Source organism: Piliocolobus tephrosceles, chromosome 4 (genome assembly GCF_002776525.5).
Source record: "Piliocolobus tephrosceles isolate RC106 chromosome 4, ASM277652v3, whole genome shotgun sequence".
NCBI lineage: Eukaryota > Metazoa > Chordata > Mammalia > Primates > Cercopithecidae > Piliocolobus > Piliocolobus tephrosceles.
In genome coordinates, this window is record NC_045437.1 from 173,804,783 (window position 1) to 173,825,015 (window position 20,233).

At 38.2% G+C, this 20,233-nt stretch overlaps 1 protein-coding gene across 1 annotated transcript in view; it reads right to left on the reverse strand.

Moving 5' to 3' along the window:
- LVRN (laeverin) overlaps positions 1-20,233 on the reverse strand; it is a 71,183-nt gene continuing 50,950 nt past the window's right edge. The window contains exons 14-20 of the mRNA XM_023194251.2: positions 15,483-15,636; positions 13,920-14,014; positions 11,872-11,979; positions 11,261-11,428; positions 10,933-11,070; positions 3,952-4,027; positions 1-430 (exon numbers count right to left, since the gene is read on the reverse strand). Coding sequence (XP_023050019.1) covers positions 290-430; positions 3,952-4,027; positions 10,933-11,070; positions 11,261-11,428; positions 11,872-11,979; positions 13,920-14,014; positions 15,483-15,636 — 880 coding nt within the window. The 3' untranslated portion in view covers positions 1-289. The remainder of the gene's footprint in view (positions 431-3,951; positions 4,028-10,932; positions 11,071-11,260; positions 11,429-11,871; positions 11,980-13,919; positions 14,015-15,482; positions 15,637-20,233) is intronic.

The following is a 20,233-nucleotide window of genomic DNA, read 5'->3' on the forward strand; positions in this document are numbered from 1 at the left end:
CTTAGGTTAATTTGTTTTTACACAACATTTAAAGTAAATTCTGTGGGATTACAGCCCAACGTGAAGTGACATCTTTCCCAGAAATACAGCAGCATTGGCAAAATTGTCAGCAATCACCCAACCTCAGGGCCAAACATGACAATATGAGAAGAAAGGCACTCTGAGTAATAAATGTGACTGGAATACAAACAAAATGTATGGTTTTCCAGACTCACAAAGTATTGGAAGACAAAACTGTGAGCAAACTACATTATAATATGCAAGAGGAGTGCTGAAAGATAGCCACAAGCTATGTGTTTCTCCTTAGCCACGCAGCCATCCTGGCACTTTGCTTCTTGTTTTTCAGATTTTCATTCTTTATTGTCTGTAATTTGGCATGAACGCTGATCCTCGAGTGTTCCTCCAACATGTTACTGAAAAACTGCTGCAGCTGGAAGGACAGAGAGACAGATGATCAGTGCAATCTAACTTCCCATTTGGACAAAACAAATATCTAAATGCTAAGCGGCAACATGATTTTGCAAATTGGTGATGATGGTTGGAATGAGTAGAAATGTATACATACTCCCAGATTGTGTGTCCCTGGGGAGACTGTGACTGAGACAATGTGATGAACACCACACCTACCCCAAAGAAGCAGATGTAGACAGGAAGGTCCGTGAAGCAGAAACTATGCCGTATTCATTGCTCTATTCCCAAAGCACATATTAAGTCTCAATGAATATTTACTGAAGGCAAATAGTGTGTTCTCTAAGATTTGCAGACAGAGATACAGTGAACTCCCCCACTTTTTTTAAATCTCAAAAGAAACGGAAACTTCTAAAGCTCAAAATTGGTACATAATAGCTGCATCTTTACAAATGTCATTCTTTATTTGAGAACACTTAGATAATGAATTCGTCCATTGGCTGAATTACCTCCTTGGGTCAGGTCAGGCATTCAGTTATCAGAACATTTGCTGCAATATTACGTATAAGTCAGACTCCAAGTGAATAATAAGTTATATTCCAAAATATAAATAAATTATAAGTTTTTTCAATTTTCATTTTACCAAAAGTCTCTTTTTGTATCAGTGGATTAGAACTCCAAACACAGCTATAAGATGAAGATGCGCATTCCAGTTCACAACAGCTCACTTCAACCCTAATATACTCAAAATTGCATAGTAACAGGGCTATTAAGCCTAATTACAATGTAAAAGAAATGTTTTAGGGAAAAGTAAGTTAAAGAGCCAGGAATAACCCTCCCACACTCTTTCCTTCCCTGCTTACACCTGCCAGGAGGTGGTAACCAACAGCCCACAACTCCACATCACGGACAGTGTGCCCAGGACTGGGCTCCTGTAGTGGTGGGAGGGGAGTGGCGATGGTGTTTGGGATTGTAGGTGGGCTTTATGTGTGCTTGAGAGTATGTCTAGCAGGGGAACATGAAAACCAGAGCCAGAGATGCGGAAGGTGTTTGAAAATTGTGCCTTTGGAGAGGGACAAGGGAGGCAAATGATTTCATTTTCACTTTCTTTTTTATTATTTATTTTAGATACTACCCTGTGAACTGATGCAGCATAGCAGGACTGCTGGACATTAATAGTTGTTGGCAAGGATATTCATCTTAGCTAATTCATTTATTTTTTTAAAATTGCAACAATTTAACTACTGTTAAATCCATTTTTCCAATTTTGAAAAGCTGTCAGTGACTAGAATTTTGAAATTCTGAAGATTGCTAAATTTATACAAATCTCATTTATTATTCATTAACAACAACAGAATTTCACTAGATTCTGTAGAGGCAAAGATTGAACTAATGAATTTTAGAAGATAAAAACACACACTGAATCTTGATTTGCGGAGCTTTTGTATCAGCATGTTCTGGGTGTAGTGTGCTTTTCTTTCCCTTGTCCAGGGAATCCCTGATAAATCAAGTCCTGACAGCTCAGCCTTAGGCAGGCCACAACTCAAAAAAAGATAATTTCTTTGGGAATTAGCAGTTCTGCTTCTCTCGTGATAACAATGATATGACTTCTACTTGTCCTTTTTTTTTGCTTAGGATCAAAGTTCAGGCCTTTATGACCTATATATGTATTTGTTTATTTGCTTAGGGAGAGTTGATTTACCTTTATTTACAAAGGCTCTTCTTGTTCTTATTAACATAGTTTCAGGCCCTGGTGTTTAATTTTAATCAATTTTATTGGGATTTAATCTATGTACAATAAACTAGATATACTTAAACTGTACAAGTCAATGAATTTTGACCAACGTGTACCCCTTTGAAACCACAGACACAATCAAGTACATTTCCTCTACCCTGAATAAGGGTCCTCAGGCCCTCTTGCAGTCCATCTCTGTCCCAGGCAACCACTGATCTGCCCTTTGTCACTATAGATCCATTTGCATTACCCAGAATGTGACTGGTTTCTTTTACTAAACATAATCACCTTGATATTCATCCATGTTGCTACACAAATTTTAAAAATTTCAGGATAGTATTCCATTGTGTGGGTATATTACTTTTCCTTATTCATTTACCTATGGATGGGCATTTAGATGGTTTCCAGTTAACATTTAAAAAAACTGCCTGTTTCCTGACATGGTTGTGCCATGTTACATTCCTCCCAGCAAGATAAAAGAGTTCCAGTTGCTCCATATCTTTGCCACCATTTGGTACCATCAATCTGTCTAATTTTACCTACGCTACTGGGTGTGTACAGGTTGTATTTATATTGTATCCTTGTTTCACTTTGTGTGAAAGTATCTTTTTGTAGACATTTGCTTTTGTCTGCTTCGTTTACTTTCTGGTTTCAGCCTTCTGTCCTTTCAGAACGATCCCCTCCCCTTCCCAGTGCCTGTGACTTGGGTGGGGCTGTTCGACCGTGGCTAGACCAATCAGAGTATTCCATCTCCCCTGGACACAGTGACTGCTGCCTCTGACCTAAGTAGGACCAACCAAAGTGCTTTTTTCAGGGCAGGAACTCTTGAAGCTGTGAGAAAGTATCCTTCCTTCTGCAGCTGGGAGTGCTGAGGATTATATAAGCAGGGAGCTATGCTTCTCTCCACATGGAAAAAGACTGCCTAATAAAATTCAGCCTAGAGGAAAGCAAAGCCAGGAAACGGTAAGAATCTAGAATAGACAGAACTAAGATATCATCTCAGTCCTCAGGGAGCTTATTGTAGCCTCATGGGGTAGACATATTTACCAGTGATTACACTGTAATGTAATAAGCACTATGGTGAAAATATATTCATAGGATTACTTGAAAGTATAGATGAGGAAAGGGTATAAATCCTTCATTAAAAAGTTCCCAGAATAGATAATAGGAGCAGAATCTTAAAGAATGACTAGGAATTATCCCGCCAGGAACTGGGATGAGGAATGTTCTCCAGACAGAAGGTAGAGTGTTTCTGAAATCCAGAAAATGTGAAGCTATACAATGATTCAAGAAAACTTGTAAGTGGTACAGTATAGCTAGAGGAAATGTGTTTAGGGTTGTCTGTCCATCTCTCTTGCCCTCTGACACTTGGTGGTGAGGTAAGCAAAAGTGAAGCCAAACTGTAATGCAGGGGCCAGATCATGAAGGGCCTCATGTGCTAATCACAGGATTTCAAAATTTCTCTGAAAAACGATGCAAAGCTACTGAAGCTCTGGAACACAGCAATGATGGGCAGTGATGGCAAAGGTGGGATAGAAGGAAACCCAATCTGGGACAGGAACCCTGGGCGAGAGTCCCCTGCATTCAGGTGAGAAAGGATGAAGTACCACCCTTCATGAACAGGTGACCTCTATTTCAGGAGGAGGATACAATTAAAAATACTTCTTCACAGTGATACAGCAGCAACAGAAGCATAGAATGTAATAATTCAGATAAGCATATTATTATTTTTAATTTTAACAAGTCCAAATTGCATAAAAAGTGGTTTCCAAATTATCATTGTATTTCATAATATTTAAAGTGCTTACCTCTACAATCTGTAAATCTGTAGTTATGGCTCTCCCTATTGCATATATTAGATTGATCAATGATTGTGTGCCATACCTACAAGGCAATAAGATGTTAATCAAGGGTGGAAAGCATTTTGCAAAAGAAAGCTATATTTTATACAGCAGATGAATGCCAAGTGTATGGCCCCTATTAATTCCTATGTCCCAAATCTAAGTAAAAACATGTATAAACTAGGTTAGCTTCATCTTTCAGTAGAAAATCCTATTAACACTAAGGAAATATTGATAGTTAAATACTTATATGTGTTACACAAATCTGTTATCTAAATCTAAAACGTTCTTCTTAAAAACAACCATTATCTATTAAATGAGGTAGTTGGAATACATGTCGCATGTCTCAATACAATTTCTAAAGGAATAAATAAATATATAAATTGTGTCCCATAAAAAACAGTAGTTAATAGAGGATCCATTTCAGAACTGCTGACTAAAGCACCCTGAACGTGTATTTAAAATGTTTTCGTGCATGCTTTTTGGAGAGAAGCTCCGTATCTTCCGATGTTCTCTAAACGCTGGTGACCCTGAAGACTGAGCACGATGGCCCTACCTGTGCTTGTTTCAATAGGTGTGGTAGTGGAAACTTTCCCTCTAGTTTAGTGTCCCAGAATGTCTAGCAAAAAAAAATCTTAAAATAACTGTGAAGTATTGCTATGAAAAAACAGCAGATACTTACCTGCTCAAAGGGTGGCTGTAGTTAAAAAAGTAAATAAAAGACTTTTGGGTGCATTAAAAAAGAAAGAAAAATTACAATAGGGTTATTATAATGGACTGACCAAGAGATGGTTGAATAGTTAATATACACAATTGATTTACTTCAAAAATATGTACTTGAAATTAAAAATTATAAGAGTTAACTTTGGCATAATATACTAATAAAGGTGAGAGAAAATAGTGCTGCTATTTTTCTAAGTTCCTAGCTGTAACTTATGCTGCGTCTACCTGAGCAACGTGAAGGACAATATAACTCTGCATATAATTGAGGCAAGCGAAACTGTTTTTATGAAGAAAGAGGAAACATTTCTTAGTTCTCTATTTTAATTGGCCAGCTAGGCAGAAAAAAACCTATAAAATGATTCAAGAAACTTGAGTTCCAAAGAACCCAAATTTCAACCTTAAAAATAAAAACAGAAAACAGAGGAAACCTACCTATGGTGCTAAATGTGTTAATTTCTGCCAGACACAGGAGAAAGGTACCTGAGGAGGCAGGGCTGGGTTTGACATTACCTTGGAAAATTTATAAATTGTAAAAATGGAGAATAACACATACTTAGAAGCATTGTTCTGGAGCATAAATGAGATAATGTATATGGAAGCACCTATTGGATTACCTGGCACACTTCATTCCTTCCTGCTCTTGTCAACTGCAAGAGGGGCTATTTTTGAAACAGATGATTTATCATTCTTGTTGAGAGAGCAATCTCTTTCAAATATTACTCAACAAAACTGCATTACAAATAGTTTACCCCATCAGTGTTCAAATACATTCTAATTAATATGAAGTCAAAAGCCAATATGAGTCAATATAGTAATCCTTTTTAAAAAGTTGGTAACATCTAACATTAGTGTGGGAACAGTGATTTCGGTACTCCAGTCTGGCTCTCCTTTCTGCCTCTCCCTCTTCTCGCATTACCCCTCCCTTCATCTCCCCTGCCATGTCAGATTCCTTCTGGCAAGGATGGCCATGCGGCAAGCATGGGGACACCAAGCATCCAGCCTGATTCATGCCTTGGGAACAGACTCCCCAGTGCTTGGACTCTCCACTCTGATAACCTCTCACTTTGCTTGTGCTCCTGTTTAGCCTTTTTGGCTGTGTTCCCTATCATGAAATACAACCAAGTAGAAGTGAAAATGATTCCATATTTTTAAGCTTAAGACTTTAGGCAATGTAATAACATGTGGAGAAAAAAAATCAAGTGCTTAATAAAGAGGGTAAGATTCATTTTGGACAGGATGAGTTTAAAACTGATCATGCTCTGTATTCTATATTGAGATAAAACTGGCTTTTCTGTATGCTGTGAAGCCCATTTAACAGAGATGATAATGGCACAAATAATGCTTCTACCACATCCATTGAAAAGTCCCCAAAACACTATTGCTTCATCCCCATTCATATGCTTCCATAGGACCTACTCTTAGCTATGTGTACCTACTGACTTTTCTGTAACTTGAAAGAGAGCTTCACGACCAATGGAGTCTTTCTCACTGGAATGAGTATTCGAGAGATCATCTTTGGCCCAATAATTAACTAAATTTTCCCACACCAACCAGTGTAATGCCCTGTACATGACAGTGAGGGGCAAGACCAAGCCAAAAGTTGTTTTATTCAATCAAATATTCCAAAATGTATTTCCAGATTAGGCTTCCTGGGAAGAATTCTGGGCCTGGCTGAAAGGAACAGCGGTTCCTGCACCGCTATTCGCGACGTACTCAACTCCAACATGTGCCTTGGTGTGGAGACGATGTCTGTGAGCTTGCCTGCATGTCACATATGCCCATGAGTGCTCTGAGATAAGGGAGGGATATACTCAAAACCACAGCACTGGTCACTTCATGCCCAGGGCCAAGCTGGACATCAGATGGTATTGTTTTGTTTTTGCATTTAGGCAAGCTGCCTCTGCCAGCCTGTCTCTCACCCTGTAGAAATGGAGCATAAGATCCCAACAAGATACCATCTTATGGGAGGGGTGCAAAGCCGCTCTGCTCGTACTCCTCCTGATTCTAGCTCCCACAGCCAAGACCAAACCAGCAACCAAAAGCTCAACACATTAAAAAGCAAAAACAAAAATAAAATGAAAACTTCTGGAATAAGAAGTAGATTATTCAAACTTTTTCTTAAAAAAGCAACTGACTATGGGCAGAGGGAAGGATGAATAGGCACAGCACAGAGGATTTTTAGGGTAGTGAAAGTATTCCGTATGATGCTGCAGTGGTGAATATGCATCATTATACATTAATACATCAACACCCATAGAATGTGCAACACCAAGAGTAAACCCTAAGGTAAACTAGGGACTTTGGGTGATAATGATGTGCCTGTTTATGTTAATCAATTATAGTACAGCTGTGAGCCACATAACAACGTTTCAGTCAACAATGGACAACATTAAAAAGGAGCCAAAAAATTCTTATCCCCTAGCAATGTCATAGTCATTGTAACATTGTAGCACAATGCATCACCTTTTCTATGTTTAGATATGTTTAAATACATAAATACTGGCTGGGCGCGGTGGCTCATGCCTGTAATCCCAGCACTTTGGGAGGCCGAGGCGGGTGGATCACGAGGTCAGGAGATCAAGACCGTCCTGGCTAACACAGTGAAACCCCGTCTCTACTAAAAAAGAAAAAAAAAATTAGCTGGACGTGGTGGAGGGTGCCTGTAGTCCCAGCTACTCGGGAGGCTGAGGTAGGAGAATGGCGTGAATCCAGGAGGCGGAACTTTCAGTGAGCCAAGATCACGCCACTGTATTCCAGCCTGGGCGACAGGGCGAGACTCCCTCTCAAAAAAAAAAAAAAAAAATACACAAATACTTACAGTTGTGTTACTACTGCTTCCAGTATTCAGTCACATGCTGTACAGGTTTGTAACCTAGGAGCAAGAGACTATACCATAGAGCCCAGGTGTGTGGTAGGCTCTACCATCTAAGTTTGTGTAAGTACAGTCTATGCTGTTCACACAAGGACTAAATCATCTAAGGATGCATTTCTCAGAATGTATTTCTATTGTTAATCAACATGTGACTGTAAATGTGTGGCTCTGATGCAGGATGTTGATGGAGGGGGAGCTTGTGCCTGTGTGCTGACAGTGATGTATGGGAACTCTGTCTGCTCAATTTTGCTATGAACTTAAAACTATCCTAGAAAATTAAGTTTATTAATTTTTTAAAAATCAACTGAAAAGCCACTTCATTTATTTAAACCTCTTCTGGAATTGAGATAAATAAATCACATCATGAGAAGGGCTTTCTAAGTAAAACAAATTTAAAATATTTGAACAAATCTTGGCATCTCAAAATATTTAAAGGATATAGCATATCTTAAAAAAAAAAAAAAAAACAAAACGGAGTTTTGTTCTTGTTGCCTACGCAGGCTGGAGGGCAATGGGTTGATCTTGGCCCACTGTAACCTCCGCCTCCTGGGTCAAGGGATGGTCCTGTCTCGGCTTCCCGAGTAGCTGGGATTACAGGCATGCGCCACCGCGCCTGGCTACTTTCGTATTTTTAGTAGAGACGGTGTTTCTCCATGTTGGTCAGGCTGGTCTCGAACTCCTGACCTCAGGTGATCCGCCTGCCTTGGCCTCCCAAAGTGCTGGGATTATTGTAGGCGTGAGCCACTGACAATGTAGATGAGGTGTTAGTTAAGAATACATTGAAAGATTAAATATTTTCAGTAGTACTCTCATAAAATAAATAACTAAGAAGTATATGCATCTTCTTACTTAGGAGGAAGTAAATAGAGAGCCGGGAATCAGAGCCGGGGACACGCTTTCTGATTCAAGTTTTTTTATTTACTAGGTATTGACTTTAAGTTATTTAACTTCTGAGTCTTGGTTATTAATTGGTAATTATTTTATGGGTGGCTGTGAAAACTGTAATTATTGCATATATACACACATTATTTTGTTTTTAAATTTTTTGGTAGAAATAGAGTCTTGCTATGTTGCCCAGCCTGTTCTCAAACTCCTGGGCTATAGTGATCCTCCTGCCTTGGCCTCCCAAAGTGCTGGGATTATAGGCATGAGCCACCATGCCCAGACTAAACATGTTATTTTAAAGAACAACATCAATGTGTGTTTTTCATTCTAAACATGAGACTCTAATACTGCTGAGGGATGTTATCAATAACATAAAAATAGAAATTGATAATATTGAGAAAAAGAAATAAAGTGAAGGATATAGGGACTTGTAGTAAAGCACATACATTATATTATCTCACTAAGATAATAATAATAATGAACATTAAACATTTATTATGCACCAATCACCTTAAATAGCACATTATCAAATTATCTTAAAGCCTATTCATTATTATCCTCATTTTATGAATGAGAAAGCTGAAGCTTAGGTTAAAAATCTTGTCTAAGGTTACATATTTAGCACTCTCCTCATCCTAAGATTGATCTAATTCTAGATTCCATTGCCTTAACTCTTTGACATACCATGTCTCTAGTGGATACATGAAAAACTAAAGCACAATAAATAAAAGGACAAACGACAGTAATGAAGAGACACTTCCATAGTTCTTAGAGGAAGAAACCACCACTTTGCTGTACTGCTCTAGTTAAGTCTGTCCCCATCCCCCGGTTCTAGAACTGACCCCCACTAGTGTTAACACACTGTCATAATCAGGACAGCCTGTGTGTGTTTCACATACGACACCAGTTAGAAACAGGACATCACCAATGAAGAGCACAGAAAATAAAACTCCTTCACATGATATTTAGCGCCTATTATCACCCATCCTTCTCTCTGACCCTCAACTTACCTTCCCACTCCTATCTCCTCTCCAGTGCGCTAAGCTCCTGCCAGTTACTGTGACTAGTCCCAAGTTGGCCTCCCAGCTCTGCCTCCAGGCATTTCCTGATGTTCTGTCCTCCAGGTAGAAGGAGATTTGCAACTGTGCTTGTTCAAATCACATGCACATCCCTTTCTTCCCCTTAAATCCCCAAAAGCCCCTGTCATCTCTCCTCTACGGCATTTATCAGATACCAAGTCCTAATCTCTTTACACCTCCAGTAACAATTTGAACTGCACCTTGATGTAGAAAAACTAAAACTTTTTATTACTAGAAAGAATCTTACATTTATGGAATACATCTATTATTCTATAGAAGAAGAAAACAAGGCCTAAATGTTAACTAATGGGTTTTTTTTAAGTTCCAGAACCAAATGAGAGGGTTGGAAAATTTTGTTTCTCCCATCTGTCTTTCTTCTGGAACAACTGGTCTACTGGCAAAATGACGTTTTGTTTACATCAGCATATCCCAAGCTGGAGTTTGGAATAACTACACCTAGAAGATGTTGTGTAGTCAAACTGTATGGAAAACTCTAAATTGCCTTCTGCAGGACTTCTTGGATACTTTATAATGCTAAAATGCACTGTGAGTCTGCAAAAGTGAGGGTTAAAACAGTTTCAAAACAGATGGAGCTGTTGTCTCCGTCTGTCCCAGAAGGCTTATCATCCCCATCTTCATGAATAGCATCCAGTGGAATATGCGTGAGAAAAACTAAGTGCTAACTTGTTAGTGATCAGTCACATTTTAGCAAATTCAGTATAGATACTTTCCATATCGTTAACAGAAAATTTAATCTGGCATAAGCATTTTTACTTATAATTTTATACTACCTTCTTCATTACATTAGGACTAGTGACATACATATTATCATGTCAAATATATCTGTTTAATTAGTGATAATTAAATATTCAGATGTACAAAGAACTAAGTAAATGTTCCTGTGCCATTTTGACTATAAAATTTTAATTATTAAGTTGAACTTTTATTTCCTTCTTACAATCCATAAATAATGTTACTGTCTATTCAAACAAAATTATTAGCAAAATTGAGCAAAACTGCTGACTATAAACTAAGCCCTAAAAACAAATGCATAAGATGTAGAGAGCAAATTAATTTGAGTCTGAAACACTTTTTGTGCAGAATGTGCAAGAAAAGTGAACTAAGGCAAATTTATCAGAAGTAGCATAGGCATCTATTTTATGAGTATGGCATGTTGTCAACTAAAAGATAAAAATATTCAAGCCACAGTTAAAAGTTCATGCATTGCTCTTCCATAATACAGGCAGTTTGTAGTGAGACTAAACGAAGGAAAAATGATCACTTTTCTGGTCAATGCAAAGGACTTTTGTGACCTAGCTAGACTACAGCTGAGCTTTCAGCACCAAACCAGTGACCTAAATGAAAGAAAGGTCTCACTCTCCTTCTTACCTTTTACTCACAGCTTGCCAGTTGTTGACTAAGAAGTCTTTTGCGACATACCGGCCAACTTCAGATGCTGCCACAATCTCAATTACATTTGTTTCATTAGAAGTGAATGGAGATGTGCTGATGGCATACTCCATAAATCTGCAAAAGTGCATTTGCAAAAAATACATTTCAAACATCCAACATAAAGAGTTAATTTAAATAAACGAAATCAAAATCGCATGGTTCTAAGATCGTGCAGCACAAATACGCATCTTTTTAATACTTACATTAGCACATTTCTATTTTTTTCCATTACCAGGAACTTTCAAGGTAAGTTGAGCATAATCACCTGTTAAGTATCCATGGGTCTTTGCTGCAGCTCATTGCATAAGCAAGTTGAATCTTTTCTTCTTCCTTTGTTGTATTAGTGTAAGTATTTAACAAGATGTCCCACTCTTTATCACTTCCCAAGGCAATGCCATAACATAAAACCACATCTTTAATTGGATAAGGTATTCTGTAAAATATAATATAAAATGATACTTTTCATAGTAGTTATGTTTCCCCAGGTTATCATATTTTAGAAGTATGAATCTAGAAAAAATATTTGTAGTCACAGATATAAAGGTCAAAAGTAGGAATCTAGACAGGCAATTGTCAGAACTGTCATTAGCATTAATTCCATGAGAAGAGATCATCAATTCCAAACTAAGGGGCTTTAAGAAAGAAGGAAATTAGAATAGTATAGAGTATATTGATAATACAAGTTGGTCTTGTATCTCATATCTCATTATCACATTTCCTAAGAGTCCATCTGAGGTGGTATATTAAAGGTAATAAAACCAAAATGAGAGTCTCAGCGCTCAGTGAGGCAACAAACTAAGAGAGAGATGGAGAGGGAAAAGGAAATTGCTGGTGCTTAAATAGGACAAAAACGAGGAATTACAATATTACTCTTACTCATTTTCTGGATGGTCCACCCATTTTGTGAAGAGTTCTTTTGACAGCTGAAGGCAGTCTTCAAGGCCCAACCAACACGCAGTTCCAAAAAGTTTTTCCAGTGATATTCTTGAAGAAAAAGTCAAAGAAAAACAGTTTATTTTGCATTACCACCTTCATTTTCTCTGCTTCCAAGAATATGTGTTTCATAAAAAGTTGGGTATTTTTAAATATCCTTTCAATGACATCGGGTTTGTTTAAAAAAATTGCTTTTGTGGATGACAGAAGTATTTAAGATTCAGAGAAATATTTACTGAGAGGCTCCTAGGCACCAAAAAAAGCTCCTAAGACTAGTATTTTTTGAAAGTGAGAAACAAATTACTGCCATCCTTCATCTCCCTCAAACACACATGGGTGTACACCCACTCCCCAGCTGTTGTCAATTTATTTTTCCTCTCTTTTACTAGAATTGCCTTATGGATAAAAAATGATTTTAGAGTATCTGATCTAATAGACTTTAAAATAAAGTTCTTTCTCTATACAAGAAAGGAAAAGGGAAGAGTTCACTTCTCCCCTTCTACAATTTGCTTTCTCTTACTTTAGTGTGTTTCTCCTACTCCTCCCGGCTGTTATATACATGTTCAGAAAAAGAATAAAGGTGTTTGGTTGGTTTGGTTTGTTTTTACAGCTGAGCAGGGGTATACACTGTACTTTAAAACAAAATAAGTTCAAAAGAATACAGTGAAGACCAATAATAAATCCAGGTAAGTGATGCCTTGTGGTCCCTACTCCAGTTTGGGGTCAGGGTCAAGAAACCCAAATTGGCCATAAGTTTCCAGAAAATGCAAGCGCCAAATCTCTGTTACTCCATCTTCCAGTTTCAACCCCGCCTGGCCTGACCTTCTGATAAGCTGAGGAGGAATGTGTAAGGGTGGAGGTCCTCTGAGAGACATTCTAGGTATTCATTTACATACTCTAGTCACTCCCTCTCCTCACCCATCCCAATCTCAGGCTGATCGCCACAAGCTGGAGTTCTGTGGAAGTGCAGTCTAACCCCTAGAGCTGCTCTGAAGAGAACTGTCCCTGGGATGCTATAAAAAGTGGGCTGCTTCACTCCAATTTAGGAGAGCCAAGGATATGTCTGGTTAACAAATATGCTGCCTGATTGAGCACCCTTTTGCCTTCCCGTTCGTTCATACAAATGGCCTAGCCACTCTCGATCCCAGCTCTTCCTCATCATTGTCCACCTACTCATCCATCACATTTTATGTCCTTCCAGTCACATCCCTTAGCACTCAAATTTCTGCCCTCCCAGAACAGTACTATTGAGTCAGAATAATCATACTTTGTATATTTTGTATTTCTTTCTTGGTCTAATTGATTTGAACTTAATGTTGGCCAGAAGTTATAGGTATAATCCCTATACGGTTACTGGCTACAGAGTCCCTCCCTAAATCTAGGGACCATCTTACGCACAAAACTTAGGACACAAGGAAGACGGAAATACTACCACTCCATTTTGCCTCTTGCCTCCTTCCTAGACCACCATGACAATGTGCTTACTCTCCTCACCAAACTGGTAATATGAAAGTCATTTGTGATACCAAGCTGTGCTCACACACAGTGACTGATCTATATCACTGTCAACCTACCTCATCTTATCTGCATAATGACTGAATTTATGTTGACAATAATACACAGAGGGGGCCTTTTCCCCCATGGCTTTCCCATGCCCTTCACCTCACTGGTACAGGCTAGCTTTGCTTAGCACACCTTCACCAATAGTAGGAAACATTTATAATTTCAACCAGTAGTCTAGGCTTTGAGAATCTAGAGCTGTAAGTTCCTATGTGTACATGCACGTGCTTTGCAGGTAACTTAAGTTCTAAACGACTATTTTCTGTTAGAATACATGTAGCCCACCAACCTCTGAGCTATTGTTCTCAAATAATAATAGCATATAAAATATCTCAATGAATAACAGGTATGAAGGTTTTATTTTATTACTTCTGGAAGCCTATTAATATGAATGCGTTTTATTCAATTATCACTTGTGAAAACATACTTACAGAGCTAAGTAGTCATCTTGTAATGCCAACACATTTTCACGAATTATAGTTGAATAAATATTCCATATTAAATTAAGTCTCTTTAATAGGTACTTCTATAAACAACAAAGAAAATACACTGTTAATTCTGGTTTGCAAACACTGAATTTTCACTGTGCTCTATTTATTTATCTGAAAAGACATTGATAGGCAAGTGGCAGATACTTCTTCAGAAATTATCTCTATCTGTTACTAAATATATAACTGGTTTATTTTTTAACCTCTTTGGGTTTAGTTCCATTTTACATAAAATGTGGTTTACCATAATACCAATGTTACAGTGTATTATGAGGATTAAATAATATAATATATTGCAAGCACATTGCCTGGCACAAAGCAATAACTCAAAAAAATTAGCTATAATTATCATTTAACATCATTGCATACATTTCCAGTTATGTTCAAAATAGAGAAGAAATGTAAAAATATAAAACAGCCTTCTACCATAAAACATCCATACTAAGTATACATTCCTCAAAAAAAAAAAAAAAAAAAAAAAAAGAACTGGTTTATGTCCTGGACAAACTGAAGCCCTAATTTTAAAATAAATATAAGCTATCAGCTGGTAAATATAAAATTATAGAAGTTAGACATTTACTAATATATCCCTAAGAATTAACTAGATGCTGTTCTTTGAAATTCTTTAAAAACAAGTATTAGTTTTACTTCTTTACCCAGAACAAGTCATCAGATGGTATCAATGAGCCTCCTCAACTTCACCAAAATTTTAGTGCCTTCTTTTATTAATCACCATCCCAAGGTCAGCTAAATTCCCATTGGTACTTTGGCCACTAAGAAAAAGAATGTCTGGGACCATTAGAGGTATTTGTGATCTCACCCTCCGAATGGCCCAGAAATTCACTTGAAATTATCACCTAACATACTTTTTGGTTTGTGTGACCCGTAACTCCCCAAAGAGGTCTACCTAACTTTTGCTTTGAATTCACCTTTGCTATTTTTTCCTGTAATTACTGTTTAAGATCTAACAATGGAAAATATATTTTTAAATTTATGATGGCATGTCATTTCTCTGTTCAGTAATTCTCATTTCTCCCTTTCTTTTCCTAACATCAAAAGCATCTTCAAATTTTTACATTTTCTGGAACATATCTCTCTGGATTTAAGTGCTGTTCCTATGAGTCAGAATATTTCAATTATAGACACAGAGTTGTTACAATTCATTCTGGTTACCTAACAATCTCTTAGGAAAATAGTTGCTAATAAATACTATTCTTTTTGCTAAAAAAACAGGCATACCATTTCCATCCACTTCTGGTTTCTTAGGACACACTGCCACTTCACCAAGAATGAAATACCCTTCCAAACCTCACTCATCTCCTAGACCAGGTCTACGACTAAGGTATTTTCTTCCAAGATCAATCAGCCATTGTTAAGGAAATGAATATATATATATGGAACTAAGACAATTACTTTGGAAAAGACCTGTCTCACAGATGCTGGCTAAAATATGAAAAGAAGAAGAGAGGATTTATTTAAAAACTACATAAGAAAGAATGAAATTACCTTTAATAATGGGTATATATCATAGTTGTTCACATCAGAAACGAGATCCCTGGTTACCAAGTTTACCAAGACTGTATGCCATACTATAATTTCATCTTCTTCAGCAAGGTACTTGGTTAACTCAAGTGCTGTTTCAATCTCAATATAATTGTTTCTGTTTGATTTAAAAACACACACACTCAAAAAACCTTCACTTGCTAAGTAATTTGCATGCGTTCGATATTTGTTCCATGTTTCAATGCCTAACTTCAATAAGGCATGTGAATAAGTCAAGAAATGAGAAGGTAAATGTCTCATCTTATAGAAAGGATGAAACCCAAGCAAAGTTGACAGGCTTTCCATTTCAATTTGGTACTTTCAAGTGTCCAAAGTCTTGAAGGCTAGAGAAAATTCAGGCCAAATGTTGGACTGATTATTAGGAAGTAGAACAGTTATGCATTCTATATGCATTTTTGTGACAGCATAGTTTGCATTCAACAAGTACTAATTAGAAGTCATTTTCTATCTAATGCTCTGACAGCTGCTGATGTGCACACCAACTACAGGCATACCTCAGAGATATTGTGGATTCTGTTTCAGACACAATAAAGCGAATATCATAATAAAGCAAGTCACACCGTTTTTTTTTTATTTTCCAGTGCATATAAAACTTATGTTTACACTCTACTGTAGCCTATTAAGTAGCAATGGCATTATGTCTAAGAAAAACAGTATGCACACCTTAATTTAAAAGTAGTTTACTGTCAACAAATGCTAACAACAATCTGAGACTTCAGCAAGTCATAACCTTGGCTGCTAACTGATCAGGGTGGTAGTTGTGGGAGCTCGTGTGACTATGGCAATTTCTTAAAATAAGCAACAATAAAGTTTGCCACATTGCTCAGTTTCCTTTCACAAAAGATTTCTCTGTAGTATGCGATGCAGTTTAACAGCATTTTACCCACAGCAAAACTTCTTTCAAAATTGGAGTCAATCCTGTCACACACCCTGCTGCTGCTTTAACAACTAAGTATACATAATATTCTCAATCCTTGGTTGTCATTTCAACAATGGTCATAGCATCTTCACCAGGACTGGATTCTTTCTCAAGAAACCACTTTCCTTGCTCATCCATAAGAAGCAACTTCTCATCCACTCAAGTTTGATCATGAGATTGCAGCAATTCAGTCGCATCTTCAGGCTCCACTTCTAATTCTAGTGCTACTGCTATTCCCACTGTATCTGACGCGACTTCCTCTACTGAAATCTTAACCCCTTGAAGTCATTAATGAGGATTGAAAATTTCTTCAAAACTCCTGTTTATATTGATTTTTTTTTACCTCCTTTCATGCATCTCAAATGTTCATAATGGCACTTGGAATGATTCATCCCTTGCAGATGATTTGCAATTTACTTTGGCCAGATTCATCAGGAGGATCATTATCTATGGAAGCTACAGCCTTATAAAATGTATTTCTTAAATAATAAGAGTTAAAAGAAAGAAAGAAATTACTCCTTGATCCATGGGCTGAAGAATTGATATTGTGTTAGTAGGCACGAAAACATTAATCTCCTTGTACATCTCCATCATAGTGCTTGTGTAATCAAGTGCATTGTCAATAAGCAGTAATATTTTGGAAGGAATCTTCTTTTTTTTTTCTCCTGAGCAGTAGATCTAAGCGATGGGCTTAAAATATTCAGCAAACCATACTATAAACAGATATGCTGTCATTCAGGCTTTGTTTTTCCACTTACAGAGCACAAGCAGAGTTGATTTCGGTAATGTTTAAGGACACTAGGATTTACAGAATGGTAAATGAGCATTGGCTTCAACTTAAAGCTACCAGTTGCATTAGCCCCTAACAAGAGAGTCAGCCTGTCCTTTGAAACTTTGAAGCCAAGCATTGACTTGTCCTCTCCAGCTATAAAAGGCCTAGAGGGCATCTTCTTCCCATATAAGACTGTTTCACATTGAAAAACCTGTTGTTGGGACAAAAAACCAAACACCGCATGTTCTCACTCATAGGTGGGAATTGAACAATGAGATCACTTGGACACAGGAAGGGGAACATCACACACCGGGGCCTGTCCTGGGGGTGGGGGTGGGGGGCAGGGATAGCATTAGGAGAAATACCTAATGTAAATGACAAGTTAATGGGTGCAGCACACCAACATGGCACATGTATACATAGGTAACAAACCTGCACGTTGGGCACATGTAGCCCAGAACTTAAAATATAATAATACTTAAACAAACAAACAAACAAAAAACCCCAGAAAAACCTGTTGTTTGGTGTAGCCCCCTCGTTTTTTTTTTGAAACGGAGTTTCGCTCTGCACCCAGGCTGGAGTGCAGTGGTGCGAACTCAGCTCAGTGCAAGCTCCGCCTCCCAGGTTCACGCCATTCTCCTGCTGGGACCACAGGCACATGCCACCACACCAGGCTAATTTTCTGTATTTTTAGTAGAGACGGGGTTTCACCATGGTCTCGATCTCCTGACCTCATGATCCGTGTCCCTCAGCTTCCCAAAGTCCTGGGATTATAGGCGTGAGCCACTGCGCCCGGTGGTGCAGCCATTTTAACAATTATCTTAGCTAGATTTTCTGGATAACTTCCTATAACTTCTACATCAACATTCGCTGCTTCACCTTGTACTTTGTTGTGGAGATGGCTTCTTTCCTTAATCTTCATGAACTAACCTCTGCTAGCTTTGAACTAGCACTTTTTCCTGCACCTTCCTCACCTCTCTTAGCCTTAATAGAATTGAAGAGAGTTAGGACCTTGTTCTGGATTAGGCTTTGGTTTAAAGGAATACTGTGGCTGGTTTGATCTTTTATCCAAATCACTGAAACTTTCTCCCTATCAGCAATAAGGCTGTTTCACTTTGTTTTTTAAAAAATCATTCATGTATTCACTGGAGTAGCACTTTTTAATTTCCTTCAAGAACTTATCCTTTGCATCTACAATTTGGCTGTTTGGTGCAAAAGGCCTAGTTTCGGCCTATCTCAGTTTCAACATGTCTTCCTCACTAAACTTAATCATTTCTAGCTTTTGATTTAAAGTGAAAGATGCAGGACTCCCCCTTTTACTTAAGCCCCTAAAGGCCATTGTAAGGTTATTAATTGGCCTAATTTTATTTTATTTTTTATTTTTAGACAGAGTCTCGCTCTGTCACCCAGGCTGGAGTGCAGTTGTGTGATCTCGGCTCCCTGCAAGCTCCGCCTCCTGGGTTCATTCCATTCTCCTGCCTCAGCCTCCCAAGTAGCTGGGATTACAGGTGCCCGCCACCATGCCCGGCTAATTTTTTTGTATTTTTAGTAGAGATGTGGTTTGCACCGTGTTAGCCAGGATGGGCTTGACCCCCTGATCTCATGATCCGCCCGCCTTGGCCTCCCAAAGTGCTGGGATTACAGGCGTGAGCCACTGTGCCCGGCCCTAATTTCAATATTACTGATTCTCAGGGAATGGAAAGGCCAAAGAAGAGGGAGAGAGATGGAGGAATGGCTGGCCAGTGGAGCAGTCAGAACACATAGAATTATTAAGTTGGTGGCCTTATACAGGCACGATTCATTGCACCCCAAAACAATTACAGTCATAACATCAACAATTCCTGTTCACAGATTACTGTAACAGATATAACAATAATGAAAAAGTTTGAAATATTGTAAGAATTACTAAAATGTGACCCGGAGACATAACATGAGCACATGCTGCTGGAAAATGATGCCGATAGACTTGCTTGACTCAGGGTTGCCACAAATCTTTAATTTGTAACAAATGCACTATCTGTGAAGTCTTAAAGCGAAGCACAATAAAACAAGGTATGCCTGTAGTACATATGACACTGCACTTGCCTACCACTGAGGAGCTTCAGTGAAGAGCTGAGACTTATGCATAAGAAACCAGTAATGAAAAGTACCAGAAAAGGCAGTGAATACTGTAAAGTAGCAAAGAAGGAAAATATGCACGTAGAAAAGTCAGGGATAAGATAGAAAAGTCAAGGAAGGCTTCATGGAGGAGAAACTTGGGAAGAGCAGTGAAGGATGCATAGGATTAAAATAGGTAGAAAAAGAGGAAGGCAGCCCAGGACAAATAAGATAAGGTGGGAATTAGTGTGATGAGCAGATGAAGCTAACTGAGGCAGGGGATTTCCTTTGTGTATAGTGAGAAATAGGGCCTAATAGGTAAGTCGGCTCAAACCTGTGCAGATCCCTGAATGTCAGGATGAAGAATTTAGGTGGAAAGGTACTCTAGGCATTTAAACAATTGGAATAGCATAACGAAATTGATGTCTAACAATTTTATTGCAATAGTGTTACAGAAGACAGAATGAAATTCAAAAGGACTAAAGACAGGAGGCTAATTTAATAGGCCAGGCAAGAGATGAAGAAAGCTTGGCTTAGTGTGGAAGCAGTGAAAGTGGTAAAGTGAGCCTCCGAAAGACATTTCTAAGAATGAAGAGATAAGACTTGGTGACTGTGCAAGTAAGATGAAGTAAAGAGAGGAATCAAGGATATCTCTGAGGTTTCAAGTTTGGGTGATGAAAAGAAGAGTACCTTTGCCATGCAGGGAGAAATTGATAGCAAGAGCAAGGTAGAGACAAAAATGAAGTTCAGGGTTTAAGGTACTGAATTCATACGACCACAGGATAAACCTAAGACAGGAGGAAAGATAAGTAACAGTGTAGATTTGGAAGTCATCAACATGTCCTTCCACAAACATTTACTGAGGACCTTACCTCTGCTGGCACTCTACAGATACGCAATAAAATG